General features: G+C 36.0%; 2 protein-coding genes across 2 annotated transcripts; both read right to left on the bottom strand.

The window, feature by feature from the left end:
* Nucleotides 1-3,449: 3,449 nt before the first annotated feature.
* Nucleotides 3,450-3,896, bottom strand: LOC140172582 (uncharacterized). The gene has a single exon (XM_072195723.1). The coding sequence runs from the start codon at nt 3,894-3,896 to the stop codon at nt 3,450-3,452; it is 447 nt and encodes a 148-aa protein (XP_072051824.1).
* Nucleotides 3,897-4,565: 669 nt separating this feature from the next.
* LOC140172581 (uncharacterized) lies at nt 4,566-5,411 on the bottom strand. Its single transcript, XM_072195722.1, has one exon. It carries the CDS (start codon nt 5,409-5,411, stop codon nt 4,566-4,568), a length of 846 nt encoding a protein of 281 aa, XP_072051823.1.
* Between the last annotated feature and the right edge of the window lie 10,393 nt (nt 5,412-15,804).

The raw sequence follows: 15,804 nt of genomic DNA, 5'->3' as shown, positions 1-15,804 counted from the left end.
AACTTGTACATAAATCGTATAACGTTGTGTGTGTAGGGGGTGTGTATGTGGGAGTGTGGGGGTGATTGTATGAGGAAGAATGCAGGGTTACTGTTATCATATTTTATTTATTATATATATTTTAGTGAAATATCGTATTAATTTAGGTTTTAGTCTATGTACATTAATGCATTGTATTTTAAAAACTTGTGTTTGTTAGTAATATTTTTAATATCCACACGGACATGTGGAAGATCAATATTGTATTGAACATGTTTTTACCGTGTATAAATTAAACGCGTGTGCGAGCCCAGACAAACGAGAATAGGCGTCGCGCAAGCGTACGGTACAAGCGAAGGCCTAAGGGTAAAAACGCGTGGAGCGTATACAAATAAAGAGCGTTAAAGTTAAACGTGTTTAATTAAAAAAATGCACGCAAAACGGAGAATACATAAAATATATTTTAAAACGTGGCGCAAGCGAGCGTTACAAGCGAGGCCTAAAGGTTGAAACGCGTGGAGAGAAAAGGGGAAATCGCGCGAAAAAGTATGAGAAAAAGGGAGCGCTGAAGAAAATTATGATTAAAATGTAAAACTGTTGAAACTAGCATTGAGTCCATTGGGTTGAAGGGTGCCGAGTCGGAAGATTAATTTCTGTTCCATGTCTCTTCTGGCTTGGTCGTCACCGTGGCATTTGTAGATTCCGGAAATCTTGATGTGTGTGGTGTTGTGTCCACTGCCGGAGAAATGCTGAGCTACTGGCAAACCTGGCATCCTGAGGCGGATTGATCTAAGGTGTTCTGTAAATCGATCCGCCATTCGTCGTTTGGTCTCGCCTATGTACAAGATGTTGCACTTTGTACACTGAATAGCGTAGATGACATTGGTGGTGGTGCAGGTGAAGGTTTCGGTGATTTTGACTGTTTCTTTAGGTCCCACGATGTTATCGGTGGATGATATATGCTTACAAGTGTTGCAGCGTGGTCGGTGACAAGGTGATGTGCTGCCTTCTTGTCGTCTGTCGGTAGGGCTGGTTATAGAAGAAGTTACCATCTCATCGCGAAGATTTCTATCGCGGCGATAAGCACACAAAGGAGGCGATGGGAAGATTTTCTTAGTGGTGCTATCAGCCTGTAAGATGTTGGCATTGCGCTTGATGATCTTGGCAATTCTGGTGTTGAGGGGATGGTAGGTGAGAACCAGAGGTACTCTATCAGATGTTTGTGATGCATTCGAAGTTAAAGCATCAGTTTGAGTCATGTATAGGCATAGAAATAGTGGCGTACCCAAATGCGGAGGGGCAGATTCACCCCTGTGAGAAGTCTTGGGAGGGGATGAGGGAGCAAGATGGGAGGAGGGGATATGGAGAATGAGAGGGGCCTACAGGAGGGGAAAAAGATGACAAATGAAGAAAAAGAAATAAGGAGAAGCAAATAAAATAATAGAAATATAAGAACAGAAAGAAAGAAAGAAAGAAAGAAAGAAAGAAAGAAAGAAAGAAAGAAAGAAAGAAAGAAAGAAAGAAAGAAAGAAAGAAAGAAAGAAAGAAAGAAAGAAAGAAAGAAAGAAAGAAAGAAAGAAAAAAAGAAAGAAAGAGGAAGAAGGGAAGAGAGAGAAGGAGGGGGTGATTAAGTTATTGTAGGCCTAGGAAAGAATAAGTACAGAGAAAGAAAAGAAAGGAATGATAAATAAATGTAATAATGATTATTGTAAAAATTAAACACATAATAAAGCAGCCATTCGATGAATGCCGTTATGCGTTACGTTATTAAAACGCACAGTCAGATGTATTTTGCACCTGCCAAACACAAGTCACCCAATTTCGAAAACTAGACGTTGAATGTACACTCTCAGGAGTATTGATCGGCAACATTTTCCAATATGTCAGCGCTCTATTCGAAAACAATAGAACAATAAACCCTGCAGAGCGTTGGGATTAGCAACAATTGTGTAGTATAATTGTATTGAAGACGAGGGTAGCAAGATTCATCGTTACAGGTGACGGTCACGCAGAAGGAAGGGGGCTCTGAGTGACCTATGTACACGAACAATAATGTTAAAGACCATCTGTAAAATTGACTCATACTGCAGTTACTGTCCGTTTTCCTATACACAATACACAGTGCTCTCACCATTGACGCGTGACCTCTACAAACAGTGTATGTTATAGGTATATGGGCATTGCCTAGTTAACATCAATGTGTGAAAAATAACCGGCCAATATTTTAACTATTCTCCAAACTTCTAGCAAATATATTTCTCTAACATGACCTAAAATTACAGCTAGGTTAGATGTTCAGAAGGGGTCGCACTTTCGTAGAATATGAGTGAGGGCAAAGCATAGCTAGCTCATAGCTAGCCAACTCCCCGTGTTAATTGAATGGAGATTTGACCGAAAATATTGAGCTATATTGGTAACGGACCGCTGCGTTCTGAAGGATGCCACAAAAAAACGGTACAAGCTACATTTAAACTATTCTAAATAGGTTCTAGAAAATATAGTTTTGTAACATGTCCTAAATTTTTAGCTAATTTAGATGTTTGGAGAGGGTCGCACTTTTGTGTTTTAGGAAGGATATGTAAACGACAAATAACACCAAAAATATGAAGAAATTATTTCCAAACCGTGTTAAGTCAACAATCATTATGTTGCTCATTTTCAAGAATGCTGGTTAACAAAAAGCAGGGCATTGTCTCATTTCGTGAACAAAGGTACACATACCATTGTTTCCTTTCGTTTCCTTTATAATCGGTTACCCAAATGAAGCTATAATACCAGCTTTATTGCGATGTCGCACATGTAAAACAGACACTTGTGCACAACCAGAGAAGATCTGATTTAATCAGTTGAGCTGCTTCAATGAGTGTTATCTTGGTTTAATAGCTTTTAATGGGGTTTAAGTCCTGCAAAGGTCGAGATGAATTCTACTGTAGACATGACTGCATCATGTAAACTGTTGATTTCAAGCAATGTCGGATTCAGCTGCTGCACACTCGGAATTGTGCTTATGACTTGATGAAAATCATCAATGGATTTTAAATCTTTAGTGTAAAATTTCAAACGTATAATTATACGAGCGTAATGTGCAATATTTCATTGACATGATTTGAATTTTACAGGAGAGTGTACAATATTTGTCTGTCTTTTAACATGTCTTGAGTGACAAAGAGAACAGTATTTACCATGATATTGATATGTCATGTATTTAATTTTACAGCAGAATGTGAAATATTTAGTTATCTTTTAATCTTTTTTAAGTGGAAAAAGAGAATCATTACACAGCCGTTGACGTTAGTCACGGCTGTGTCTTTTTTCTTACAGGATCTTCTTCTTTCTACTTTCTTTCTTTCTTTCTTTCTTTCTTTCTTTCTTCTTCTGCCGACCATTACATTTGCTCTAGCATTTACATACATGCATCGATTTTAACCTAACTTGGTCACAATCATCACTGACCATGCCCCCCTCTCTCTCTATGTGCCATATACAGTGACGTGGGCGACCATGGAATGCCAATCCATCCTGTTCTTTGCCAATCTCAACAGCTTGATGTTATCCACACCCGTCCAGGCTGCGATACTCTGAAGATATGTTGTCCTCTGGCGCCCTCTGTCTCTCCTTCCATTAATCTTCCCCGTAAGAAACAAACACTCAAGATCATCTTTCCTCATAGAGTGGCCCAGGAAATCAAGTTGCAGTTTCCGGATCTTCCTCAGGAGCATCCGTTGCCTGCCAGCTCTATGCAATACTGTTTCATTTGTGGTGTGACTAGTCCAAGGGATCCTCAACATTCGTCTGAGGAACCACATTTCCGTTGCTTGCAATCGATCTTCCATTGCCTTTGAGACTAACCAGCTCTCGCAACCATATTTCAGAATTGGTAGTACATAGCAATCTAAGACCCTGAGTCTTGTATTCATGGTGATATTCAAATTACAAAGGAGGGTCCTCATCCTTGTGAAAGTCTCTTTGCCATTGCAATTCTCCTATTGATTTCTCTGTCACACCTCCCATCTGTTGTGATCCAGCTTCCCAGATAGCTAAACCCATCAACTTGCTTCAGATTACCCTCATGGATTTTAATGTTGCAGATAGGAACATCCTTTTGCTTTGTAACTACCAGACACTCAGTTTTCTTGCAGTTGATGAACAGTCCTTTCTTCTCACTTTCAGTCACAACTTTGTCGACTATTTGTTGAAGATCTGACTCAGATGTAGCTATCAGGACAGTGTCATCTGCGTACCTTAGATTGTTAATATTTGTCCCACCAATCTTCACTCCTGGTAGATCCTCCAGTTCTCTTAGTATCCACTCGCTGTACAAATTGAATAAATCTGGCGAAAAACACATCCTTGCTGCACTCCTTTCTTGATTTCAACAAACTCCCCTACATCATTGCCCACTCTGATTGCTGCTGTCTGGTTCCAATACAAATTTCTGATAATTCTCAGGTCTTTTCCATCAACATTAATCTCACTCAAAATATTCAACAGTTCCTCATGTTTTACGGTGTCAAATGCCTTGGTGTAATCAATAAAACACATATACAGGTCTTGCTTCATTTCTATCGCCCTCTCACATAACATTCTCAGCATGAAAATTCTGGTCTGATTTTATTCCTTGCTCTCTTCATCAACACCTTCAGCAGGATCTTCACTGCATGACTCATTATGCTTATTGTCCTGTGTAACTCACATAATATAGCTCCAGGTTTCGTTGGTAAAGCGATAAAGATGGACTTGCTCAGCTCTGGAGGAATTTCACCTGAGTTATATATCTCATTCAACACTTCTGTCAACTTCACTATCCCCAACTCATCTAAGTTCTTAATCAGTTCCACTGCTAACTCATCAGGACCAATTGCTTTGTTGTTCTTCATATTGTGAACCACAGATTGCACTTCAGATTGCAGAATATCTGGGCCGTCAATTTCCCGATTGATAGTTGGCATTTCACCTCTCTCATCATCAAATAGTTCCGAGATATATTCAGTCCATCTTTTGATGATCTGGTCCTTCTCCACAATGATATCTCCATCCTTCGACTTGATACATCCAGCTGAGGTACACCCCTTCTTTCCACAAACCTCTTTAATAATCCTGTGCATTTCTTTGGGGCTTGTATGCCTCTGCTTCTCAAGCTCATCGCATCTGCTGTTGAACCATGATTCTTTTGCATCAAGACACTTCTTCTTGACCATATCATCAAGTTCCTTGTACTTGTTTTCATTTTTGACCTTTTGTTGTCTTCTCTCTTCCATCAAATCTAGAGTGTCTTTTGTCATCCAGCTATGTTTATTTTGCTTTTTCCTTGGTGGAATCACTTCTTTTGCAGTTTCCATGATCGACTCTAGGAAAATCTGCCATTTGGTATTGTCTTTGTCCCCTTCATCTTCCAGCACCTCAAATCTGTTGCTCACTTTGAGTTTGTACATATCTCTGATGTTGCTGTCTTCTTTTAATGCTGCGAAGTCAAGTTTTTTAGCACCTGTTTGCTTCCGTATCTTCTTGAGCTGCAAATGAATTTGACTGATAACTGGCACATGGTGACCATGGTGACCATGCCCCTACATGGCAATAAACTGAATCTCGACCTAGTCCCCTAAAATCCTCACACGCTTTGCGCATGTGCAAGTACTAGTCTGTGTCCAAGACTTTGCGTGTATTCATGATGTATTGACCAGGCGACCACGTAACTGTATTTGCCGTGCTTGAGATCACTTGCCTGTACTCGGTAGTCTGGTTCTGGTTCTGGTATAAAGACGCCGTTGTGCTAAAAGCATTATTAAAGTCGGTAGTCGGTAGCATACAAGTGTGCTAAAATCATGAAAAATAAACTGTTACTTTTATGATAAAAGAAAATGTGTAGGCCACTATCCATAGAAATATTAATGCTTTATGCAATCAACTATCATAATGCCGTGAGTTGGTTATAGGCATATGCCTAGCTTAGGCCCTTTAAGATTTTTTTTAAAAGGCACGACGTGACTGCATGTTAATTAGGTAGGAGTATTAATTAATTACATATTATTTTCTTTATTTTGAAACGAGTGGTCACATCCCAATATCAATTTTGGCACTGCAGATATAATTATTGCGATTTAGGGTTGATTTTATACATTGATATTTAAAATGCAGGGGTGTTTCAGTATCACAGTTAAGAAGTAAAAAAAAAAGTAGCAAATTGATAGGCCTGTGTCATTTTGAGAAAATGTCAAATAGGCCTAAAGATCAAATAGGACTAGGCCTAATTAAATATTTTGCAATTTTGGACGCCGGAATTATTAGGCTAAATAAATAAAAAAATAAGTAAATAAATAAACATGTTTCACGTCTCCTCTGGCTTTTTTTTTAGGTTTTTTCAATTTATAGGCCTATATATATATTTTTTTTTTTAATTCAGTTTATTATAGGCTAACTTTTCAAAACATACCTAGGCCTAGGCCTATGTCTATGAAGTTGAGATGCTTTCTATAGCCTAGCTAATATAGGCCTACAAGAAACATTTTTGGAAGGTTTTGTGATAATTAGAGGGGTCTTTCCCGGTACCTCTCGGAAAAACAACTTAAAAAAATGGCTTCCTCCTTTTTCGTGGGGGGGGGGTGGCATGACATTGAGGTGGCAAAGTAAAAATTGCCGCAAAAAGTGGAAAGTTTCTTAATTTTGGGTTTTTACTGGGGAGGCAAGAGTTATGACTGGGGGCATTTTCCCCCTCATGCCCCCCGTGGCGCCGCCACTGCCTGTTGTATCAAAAAACAGCCCTATGGATATTTACCGGCAATTTTGCGATAAAAAAATAAAAAGTCCCCTCTTCCTCTTCTTTTTTTAAAAACCCGGATGTGAAACATGTTTGTTTATTTTCTTTGTGTAAACATTTGTTTATTTATTTGTTTATATGTTTGTTTATTTTTTATTTGTTTAAAACTTTGTTGTTATTTGTTTGTTTGTTTATCTTTGTTGTTCATTTTGTTTATTTGCCTTTATTTTGTTTGTTTTTAAGTTTGTTTGTTTATCTTTGTTTTAATTATATTGATGATTTGTTTGTTTATAAGTTTGTTTATTTGTTTGTTTGCTTGTTTGTTTATCTTTGTTTACTTTATTATTTTTTTTATTTCTTTGTTTAAAAGTTGTTTATCTTTTTGTTAATTATATTGCTTATTTATAGGTTTATTTATTTATTTGTTATTTATGTTAATTACTTCGTTTGTTTGTTTATTTTTTTGTTTATTTGTTTGTTTATTATTTTGTTGTTTTTTGCACATTTGTTTATTCGATTATTTGTTTGTTTATAATTATGTTTGCTAATTTGTTTATTGTTTATGCGTTCGTTTGTTTATTTGTTTATAAGGGTTTTAATTTATTATCTATGTATTTGTTTGTGTGTTTATAGTTACTTCCAGAGTGGTGTAAATCGTTTTCATTTAATAAATTAATTGCTAACCGCTGCTTGTTTACTTGTTTGTTTACTTGTTTACTTATCTGTTTACTTGTTTGTTTACTTACTTGCTTGTTTACTTGTTTGTTTACTTGTTTGTTTACTTGTTTGTTTACTAACTTGTTTGTTTACTTGTTGTTTACTTGTTTGTAGACTTGTTTACTTGTTTAATTGTTTGTTTACTTGTTTGTTTACTTGTTTTGTATTTGTTGTTTACTTGTTTGTTTACTTCTTTTGTTGTTGTTTACTTGTTTTGTTGTTGTTTACTTGTTTGTTAACTTGTTTGTTTACTTGTTGTTTACTCGTTTGTTTACTTGTTGTTATTTACTTGTTTGTTTACTTGTTGTTTACTTGTTTGTATACTTGTTTACTTATTTGTTTACTTGTTTGTTTACTTGTTTGTTTACTTGTTTAGTTTTTGTTTACTTGTTTAATTGTTGTTGTTTACTTGTTTGTTTTCATGTTTACTTGTTTAATTGTTGTTGTTTACTTGTTTGTTTACATGTTTACTTGTTTACTTACCTACTTATTTATTTAATTAATTATTTAAGTATGTATTTATGAGTAAAATGAATGATTGAGTAAGACGGGAATTGAGTGAGTAAGTGAGTGAGTGAGTGGGTGCTTTGATTAGCTTATGATTGATTGGTTGATACAATTATTGAAATGTTGATTTATATGTTAATTGATATGTTGATTGATTGATTGAATGACTGAGTAAGTGATGATCTATATTGATCGCATATGAGTGATTGAATGAGTTATTATTATTTATGTATGTATTTATTTATCAATTTATTTTTTTATTTATTTATTTATTTATTTTATTTTTATTTATTTTATTTTTATTTTATTTTTTTTAATTTTTTTTTAATTTTTAATTTTTTTTAAATTTATTTATTTATTTATTTATTTATTTGGAGAAAGATGACTATCAAATAAATAAATATATAAATAAGTTAATAATTGTATTATTTATTTAGCTACCTATTTATCGTCCAGTTGATAGGCCTACCTTCGCTTCGTTTTATTTTAAAAAAAAATAATAAAATATTATTTCATCTTCAATAGCTTTCAATGACGCATATTAAAACTAAAAAGAAGCATTTTATTCCGGGATTTTATTTCGATTATTAATATTATAAATCCAGGCAGGAAGATCCAGGGTTATATCATTTATGCCCGGTAAGGCCAAAAAAAAAAGTGTTTGTTTGCCCAGACACGACCGACCCAAGAAATCAAAAAACATCATACATTTTTTTTAAATAAAGAAAATGATGTTTTTCACCATAAAAATGCCAAATTACACTTGAAAGTTAATATTCCTGGCAATCACAGCTTTCATTTTTCCCATTTAGCCCTCCCCAACCATGCCAACAATATTTTACCATCAATCAACATCAATATCAAGAACCAAGCATGACAAGTACAAGTACATGTATGGTCTGGGATTTTGTTCTCCAGCCTGATTTTGTTACCAAGAGGTTTAACTTTATATGGTATAAGGTTGAAATACATTCATACACTCCTATATCAAAGCAGCTAATCAGAAACGCGGTTAGAAAAGTATGCGGAGTACATTGATTGTGTATAATGTGCAATCCGCGTACTACGCGTAGTGCTTACGCACGCTATCGCATAGATTTTTCGGGTGGGTTGATGCATTTATATTTGGTCCTATTTTCCACCATTTTTAGTGATAGTAAACACAGCAAAATCACATGGTTTTTTTCTTCTCGTGTATGAAATACTATTCAAATAGGTTAATGAATGTGTATTACTTGTTGCTCGAGAAATTGGACTAAATAATGCACTTGCGCTACGCATCAACATCAGCATGCATGCATTATTTTTGTCTAATTTCTCTCCCAGCAAGTAATACACGTTCATTAACCTCTAATTTAAGTTTGACACAAGTACAAAATGTAAGACTGAATGTTGTATATTTTCTCTTACCCCACTTGCTGCAACACGTGTACAGATCTAAAAAAAAAAAAAAAAAAAATCGACCTACCGACCCACTCCTTTCTACCCCATGTCTGGGCAAACAAACACTTTTTTTTGGGCCTAATTATGGTAATAATTGTGGCCATAAATGTTGTACTTGTACTTGTAGGCTATCAACATCAAACTAAATTCCCCGCGAAATGCAGGCAATGTAGCAACGTTTCGCGAGTCGTGCATGACACCGTGATTTATTTATAGACTGCATGCACCGCGCGCTAGACTTGTGTGAAATGAATCGTACTTGTGCCGTGTGCAAATTTAGGGGAGTAGGTCGAGATTCAGTTTATTGCCCCTACATGTCACATGAAATTCGTGGGGTCAAAGGTCACGTAGGGGTCACAGGGGTCAAATACTTCCGGTATAAAACCAAATTCCTTCAAAAAATTTATTAGCTAAGAAAAACATAGGAGAGTGACGGTATGTGCACACAAGAATTAAGTTTACCTAATGTATATGTGATATTTTTTTTATTTGGGGTCAAAGGTCATTAAGGGAGTGACCGGTCCAAGACAAAAAAACATTCAAAATGTCCCTTCTATCACAAATAACATGGCAGAGTGATACTGTGTGTACACATGCATTGACATAAGCCAATGCCTATGGGGTTTTCGTAGATTTTGGGGTCAACGGTCATTAAGGGGTCACAACACGGCTGTGTTCGTGGTCTTAGACCACAGCTAAGTCTAGTTTATACCTGTATCATGATAAAACAATTTTGTATTGTTATGTAATCGATGCATTCATTTGATTTCACGAAGGAACTCTTGATAAACTTGATGCTATCATTGATTTACATGTACAGTCCTTTTTCCTAATAAAAGTGGCACAATTGTGATTTTACCCTTGCGTTGTTAACTAAACATATCTTGAGGTTAAAACAAGCAAATTGAACAGAACAAACGGCATTCGAGAGCTAAGTCTGTACCCTTGAAGTTGATCTAAGCATCATGTCACAACAGTATTTTCTAATAGGCAAAGAGGGCGCTTTTTACTTGCACATTTTTGAGACAGGCTGTATATATATAAAAGCGGAATTGTTTAACGTTTTATATGAAGAGGCATTACAAATACATTGTTATTGTACATTATTTTGTAAGAATGTTTTGGATCCTTCTCGTAACTCGACATCTAAAATACCATTATTGAAATGTTCATGTTTTTGATTTTGTTATTTCTCTTTGTTTTCACAAGGTCCACTAGCTGGAGCACTGAGTAAACGATTTTCAGCAAGATGGACAGTCATCATATTCTGCATAATATCATCAGTAGGATTAATTGTTGGATCTTTGGTTTCATCTGTACATATGTTATCGATAGCCTGTCTTTTTATTGGTAGGTTAATGACAAAGAACTACGTTTACCACAAAATAACTATAAACGATTTTCCTTATATGTTGTAAACTGATTTAGAAGTGTTTAAACATCGCTCACTTTGTAAAACTGTAGACTGTAATTAGTATCTAGTATTTATTGTATCAGAACAGCAAAAATAGGTTGAAAGAGTACCATAATCGCACAGATGTTACTCAAAAAGGGTATCACAAAATCAGTTATAATTAGGGTAAAATTTTGGGTGAAATAATTGTACTCAAAAACACCTTGAAACGTGTGCTTCTCTTCAGGCCTCTTTGGCTGATCGCTACCGGCGGATTTATGTATGTTCATCGCGACTTATAACAGTACTCGTCCGAGCCTCTCTTGAGCTTGAATACATGTTCAATGAGACCACCCGTGAGGGCCAAATGGTTTTGTCTTCTACACAACCAATGACAAACCTTTGCCTTATCTTTTCCATATTTCAGGTTTCGTCATTGGTGCCGAAGCAATTGTCGCGGGAGAACTCGCGAGATATTTTGATGACAAAGATTACAGCAAAGCAAGTGCATTTTCTCGTGCAGGCGTTTCCATCGGCATAACTATCATGCCACTTCTGACACAGTTCCTTAACGATGTCTATGGATGGCGTGGTACCATGTTGATTCTTGGTGGTATAAATCTTCATTGTGTGATATCTGGTGCGTTACTGAGACCTGTTTCTTGTAATCCACAGGATGTTCCAAATAGACAACATCGCGCGTCTTTACAAAATGAAACGAAATACGATTCCGAACAACAAGAGACTGGACAATGTTGTAAGATTGTGAGCAACATATTGTACTCTTTGGATTTGGAGCTATTCTGCAATGGTATTTTCCTGACTAGGATGGTATACTGCTTTGGTAATGGTTATTTACTGACAGGCTGGCTGATATATCTTGTACCTTCTGCCATGGATATTGGTATTTCTCCATACAAGGCCGCTTTTCTGGCAACGCTTGGTGGAATTGGAAACTTTTGTGCATATATTTCATATCCAGTAATAGCAAAATTGTTATCGAACAATATCATCTTGTATTCAAGTTCAGTTTCAAGTTGCTTGTTTCTTCTTTTACATCCACTTTCCTCCGCTCTGCATAGCTACATAGGAATGGGCATCTCTGCAGCTGGACTTGGAGTTGGGCGTCCATTGGGAATACTTGCGGGTGTTCAGATTGTAAAGGAAAATATCGAGCATAGCAGAATGACAAATGCCTTCATGTGGAACTTTGTGGCATACAGTATAGGATCAATTTTAAGTGGCTTCCTGTCAGGTGAGAATCAAGTGTATTTGGCATGTGCGAGGTGTGCGTGTGCGAGGAGAGGAGTAGGGATGGGCGTGTGGGAGTATCATAGATGGGATGGCAATGTGTGTGCGGGTGGGGGCCCAACTCCACTCCACTCCATAGAGTTGGGTCTTTCTTCCACAAATATTGGGTTAAAGTGGAGTTTTGTTTACCCTTGAATTCTGCTTTTCACTACAATAAACCTTCTGTTTTACATATTAGGTGCTTCTACTTGTGCAATTATTAGATAATTAACAAATTTATGTATTGTCCATAACCAGTATTTCAAAAAAGGGTGTAACTTTGAATTGATGTGATGGGATTCAATTTTATTCAATATCTATGCTGACCAACAGATCGTTCTACGGTTTCACGATTTAAATTACTATGTCCGATATTGCCGAGAAGGCATTGAGACAAACAGCTTGCATGTGAAATGTTCTAAAGGTTAATGATCGAGGATGAAAAGAATAGATTAACTTTATCATGTTTGTCTCCCTATGCATGAGCGCCCATGAGTGCGTATATTTGTTGGCCTTTACAATATTTTCTTATGTTCTTGATTAGGTATGAGGTATATTAAAATAAAAAATAGTTTTATTAAATGAAATCCTAGCACAAATAAATCGTCTTCATTCAATTCTATACTGTGTGCATATTTGTGCTCTCTTTAAAGCAAGTAGAAATAGCTTGTCAACTTTCAACATGGGAACATGTTATAAAGTATCTGTAAAAGATATAGCTCAGCGGCCAACAAAAAGTAATTGTCTATAGTAGGCCCTGTACGAGAAACAAAATTTTCTCTCTGAATTTTTACGTGTAAGAAAATCAATCGCATTATCGTGTTCACTCTACATGCTCTAGCGTAAGTTTGGGCCCTATTTGACTCATTGGAACGTTCGAAAGGACCCCCCCCCGCGACTGTCAAGGTAAAATGAATCAAGTATAGCTATTTATAACACATCTTCTTACAGAACTATAGCACTTAAAGTATACGGTATTAGAGTAAGAAGGGCCCAACTCCAGTTTGTATTAAATTTAAGAGCGATTATCTGAGAAACAAAGATACCATGGGTAAAAGGTGGAAGATGGGGGTCAGATCAGGTCAAATTTCAACCATATTTTGTCAATATACCGTATTAAGTTTGGACAAGTGTTCACAGTAACCAGTTTAAAAATATCTGGCATGCCTCCTCCTGGGAAATATGGGACCCCCTAAAATATGCCCCTAACACGTTTTCCCCTACCTGGTAAAATGCTGTTTTATACCATTTTTGACCAATTTTTTGCCACCTAAGACGAGCATCATGAATATAATTTTTTTTCACAACATCTTTTATCTTTTTTCTTCCTAGAAAAATTTAAAACAACCAATATTTATATTGGGATGTTCCATTTATTAACAGGGTTAGTAGCCCATATTTCACATTTTACAACTTTTGAAAAAAAAGTGAAATATCCCTCTACTTTGTGACGTCATTATAAGAGTTCCTCAATCTTTCTGAAATTGTACATTACAGGGGAGAACCCTTGCACATAGGTTATTCACGTAATGCAATAAAAATCATGGAGACTTTTTTTACTTTTCAGTAAACACAAACATGAATTATCTCAATGTATGACATTAGTATAATTATACTGTAGGCTATATTACACCAACATCAAGTGAATGATTTTTTCACTGTAGCAATCCCTTTTCTTGAGTCAATAGTCAGTTATTGCATTGAGAAGTAAAAGCATCGCATTTTAAGAATACTAACCAAGTGCAGGGGTGCTTCTCTTTTACAGCACATTGGTAAAATCGCCAGTAAATAATGCTCCTTGAATATGAGCTCCTAGCTCCTGTCACAAGCTCTCAGTGCTTAAACTGCTCAACAAAAGTTTGGAAAAAATTTTCAAGCATCTGTATCTCCAGTTATTTGTGACATATTCATATCGTGTTGCATATCAATGGATAACTACAATACTCCCCTTTTAATGACACCCCATTTAAAAGAGAATAATGGTCAATTTGGAAAATTCTTTTTGAGACCCCACTACATTCACAAGGCGTGTACAATGTTATTGTTTCAAATTGGGTGTCATTGTAAGGGGATAATTGTAGCTATCCATTGATTATGCAACACGATATGAATATGTCGCAAATAATTTGAGATACAGATGCTTGAAAAAAACTTTCCAAACTTTTGTTGAGGAGTTTACATGTTAGTGGTATTATGATTATTATCAGAGAAGATCTTCTCATCTTCTCTGTATTATGAAGATCACAAGCTTCTCTTCTCCTATCAGCACTTTGGATATAAGAACTATGCCTAGTAGGGACCCATGTCCCAAAGTACTAAATCCTAATATCATGGGGGGGGGGGTAATCTTAACAATCTTAAAACTAGGAGTGGGCTATAAATGGGTAGTGTTTTGTTTTGTATGGGCTGAGAATTTTGTGTGTGTTCTATTTGACCCAGGACATAATAATACCATATTTTCGGTGTGGGGTCAAAAAATAAGTGCACGACAAAAATCCAAAATGGCCGTAATTTTCCCTGAAAATAACATTTTTAGCCATGTATTTTTTTTTTAGTCTTTTTATTTGGTAGTGGTGTCTAGCAGCGGATCACTATGTACAAACTCAATGGGAAATTCCATTTTTTGTGCCTCGCAGTGCAAAAATGTTGGAATTTTCTTTAAAAACTAGTGTATATCAATAAATTTAATATCAAAAGAATTTGTTATCTGAACTTTTATTCTGTAAAATAGTTGAAACAATAAACTGCCTTGAGCTAATGATAGGGGCATGTGCTTTGAACTCAACATCTAAAATGGGTGAGTGGCATCACATTTTTCACGGTGGTCATTAGTTTTTTTAATGTATCATTGGAATAAAAATAGATTTGATAGTAAATGTGGTATCAAATGACAGATAAAACACCAATTGACCTTTTCGGTAAACCCCATAAGCCTTTGCGAGTACATCTGAGAACTCGTCATTTGACGTCACGCCGACTTGAAATGCGCAGTGAAGATGTTCGATAAACGATGTGCGCATTGACGAGTTCTTAGGTGTACTCGCAAAGGCTTATGGGATTTACCGAAAAGGTTAATTATTAATTATGGAAAGGTGTCATTAAGATATCTTGAACATCTATAGCATGGGACTCAATCCAATTGGCCAAGGCAGTGGTGGTGGAGGTAGCGGGGCACTCTGCACAAAACTGTAAGCCAAGTGTTCATTTTGGAAGCCTCGTAGGCGGTGTGCAAATATGTGGCGATTTTCCTTAAAAATGAGTGTTTATCAATAAATTTGGTATCAAAAGAAAGCTGACATTATTATCTACACTTTTATTTTGTACAAAGTTAAAATAGTTAGCTGATTTAAGGTATATGATAGGCCAATGTTCTCCAAGACAATAAGAAAATTAATCTATTTCAGACACTTTTTGAAGGGTTGTATCATTTTACGAAAGTGATAACCCCCATACATTTATATATTGCAGGAAAGCCCTTACTCCGATCTGTGAGAAATGACATAAAATAAGATGCAAGGTTAACACAGAATTGTTAATGACATTATACCCCTGTACCACTGTTGATGTTTTGACTCATTCACATAAATGTAGCGTTAGAACCTTACATGTGACCGTGTTTCTGAGTCTCTTGTTGGATTCCTTGTTCAATTTCCTTTCATAAAATGTATACTTTTATCATGCTGTGGGTATGGTTTGAAACATATGGGCATTTGAAGGTGAA

Source organism: Amphiura filiformis, chromosome 16 (assembly GCF_039555335.1).
Source record: "Amphiura filiformis chromosome 16, Afil_fr2py, whole genome shotgun sequence".
Lineage (NCBI taxonomy): Eukaryota > Metazoa > Echinodermata > Ophiuroidea > Amphilepidida > Amphiuridae > Amphiura > Amphiura filiformis.
This window is presented reverse-complemented; position numbering and strand designations above follow the sequence as displayed.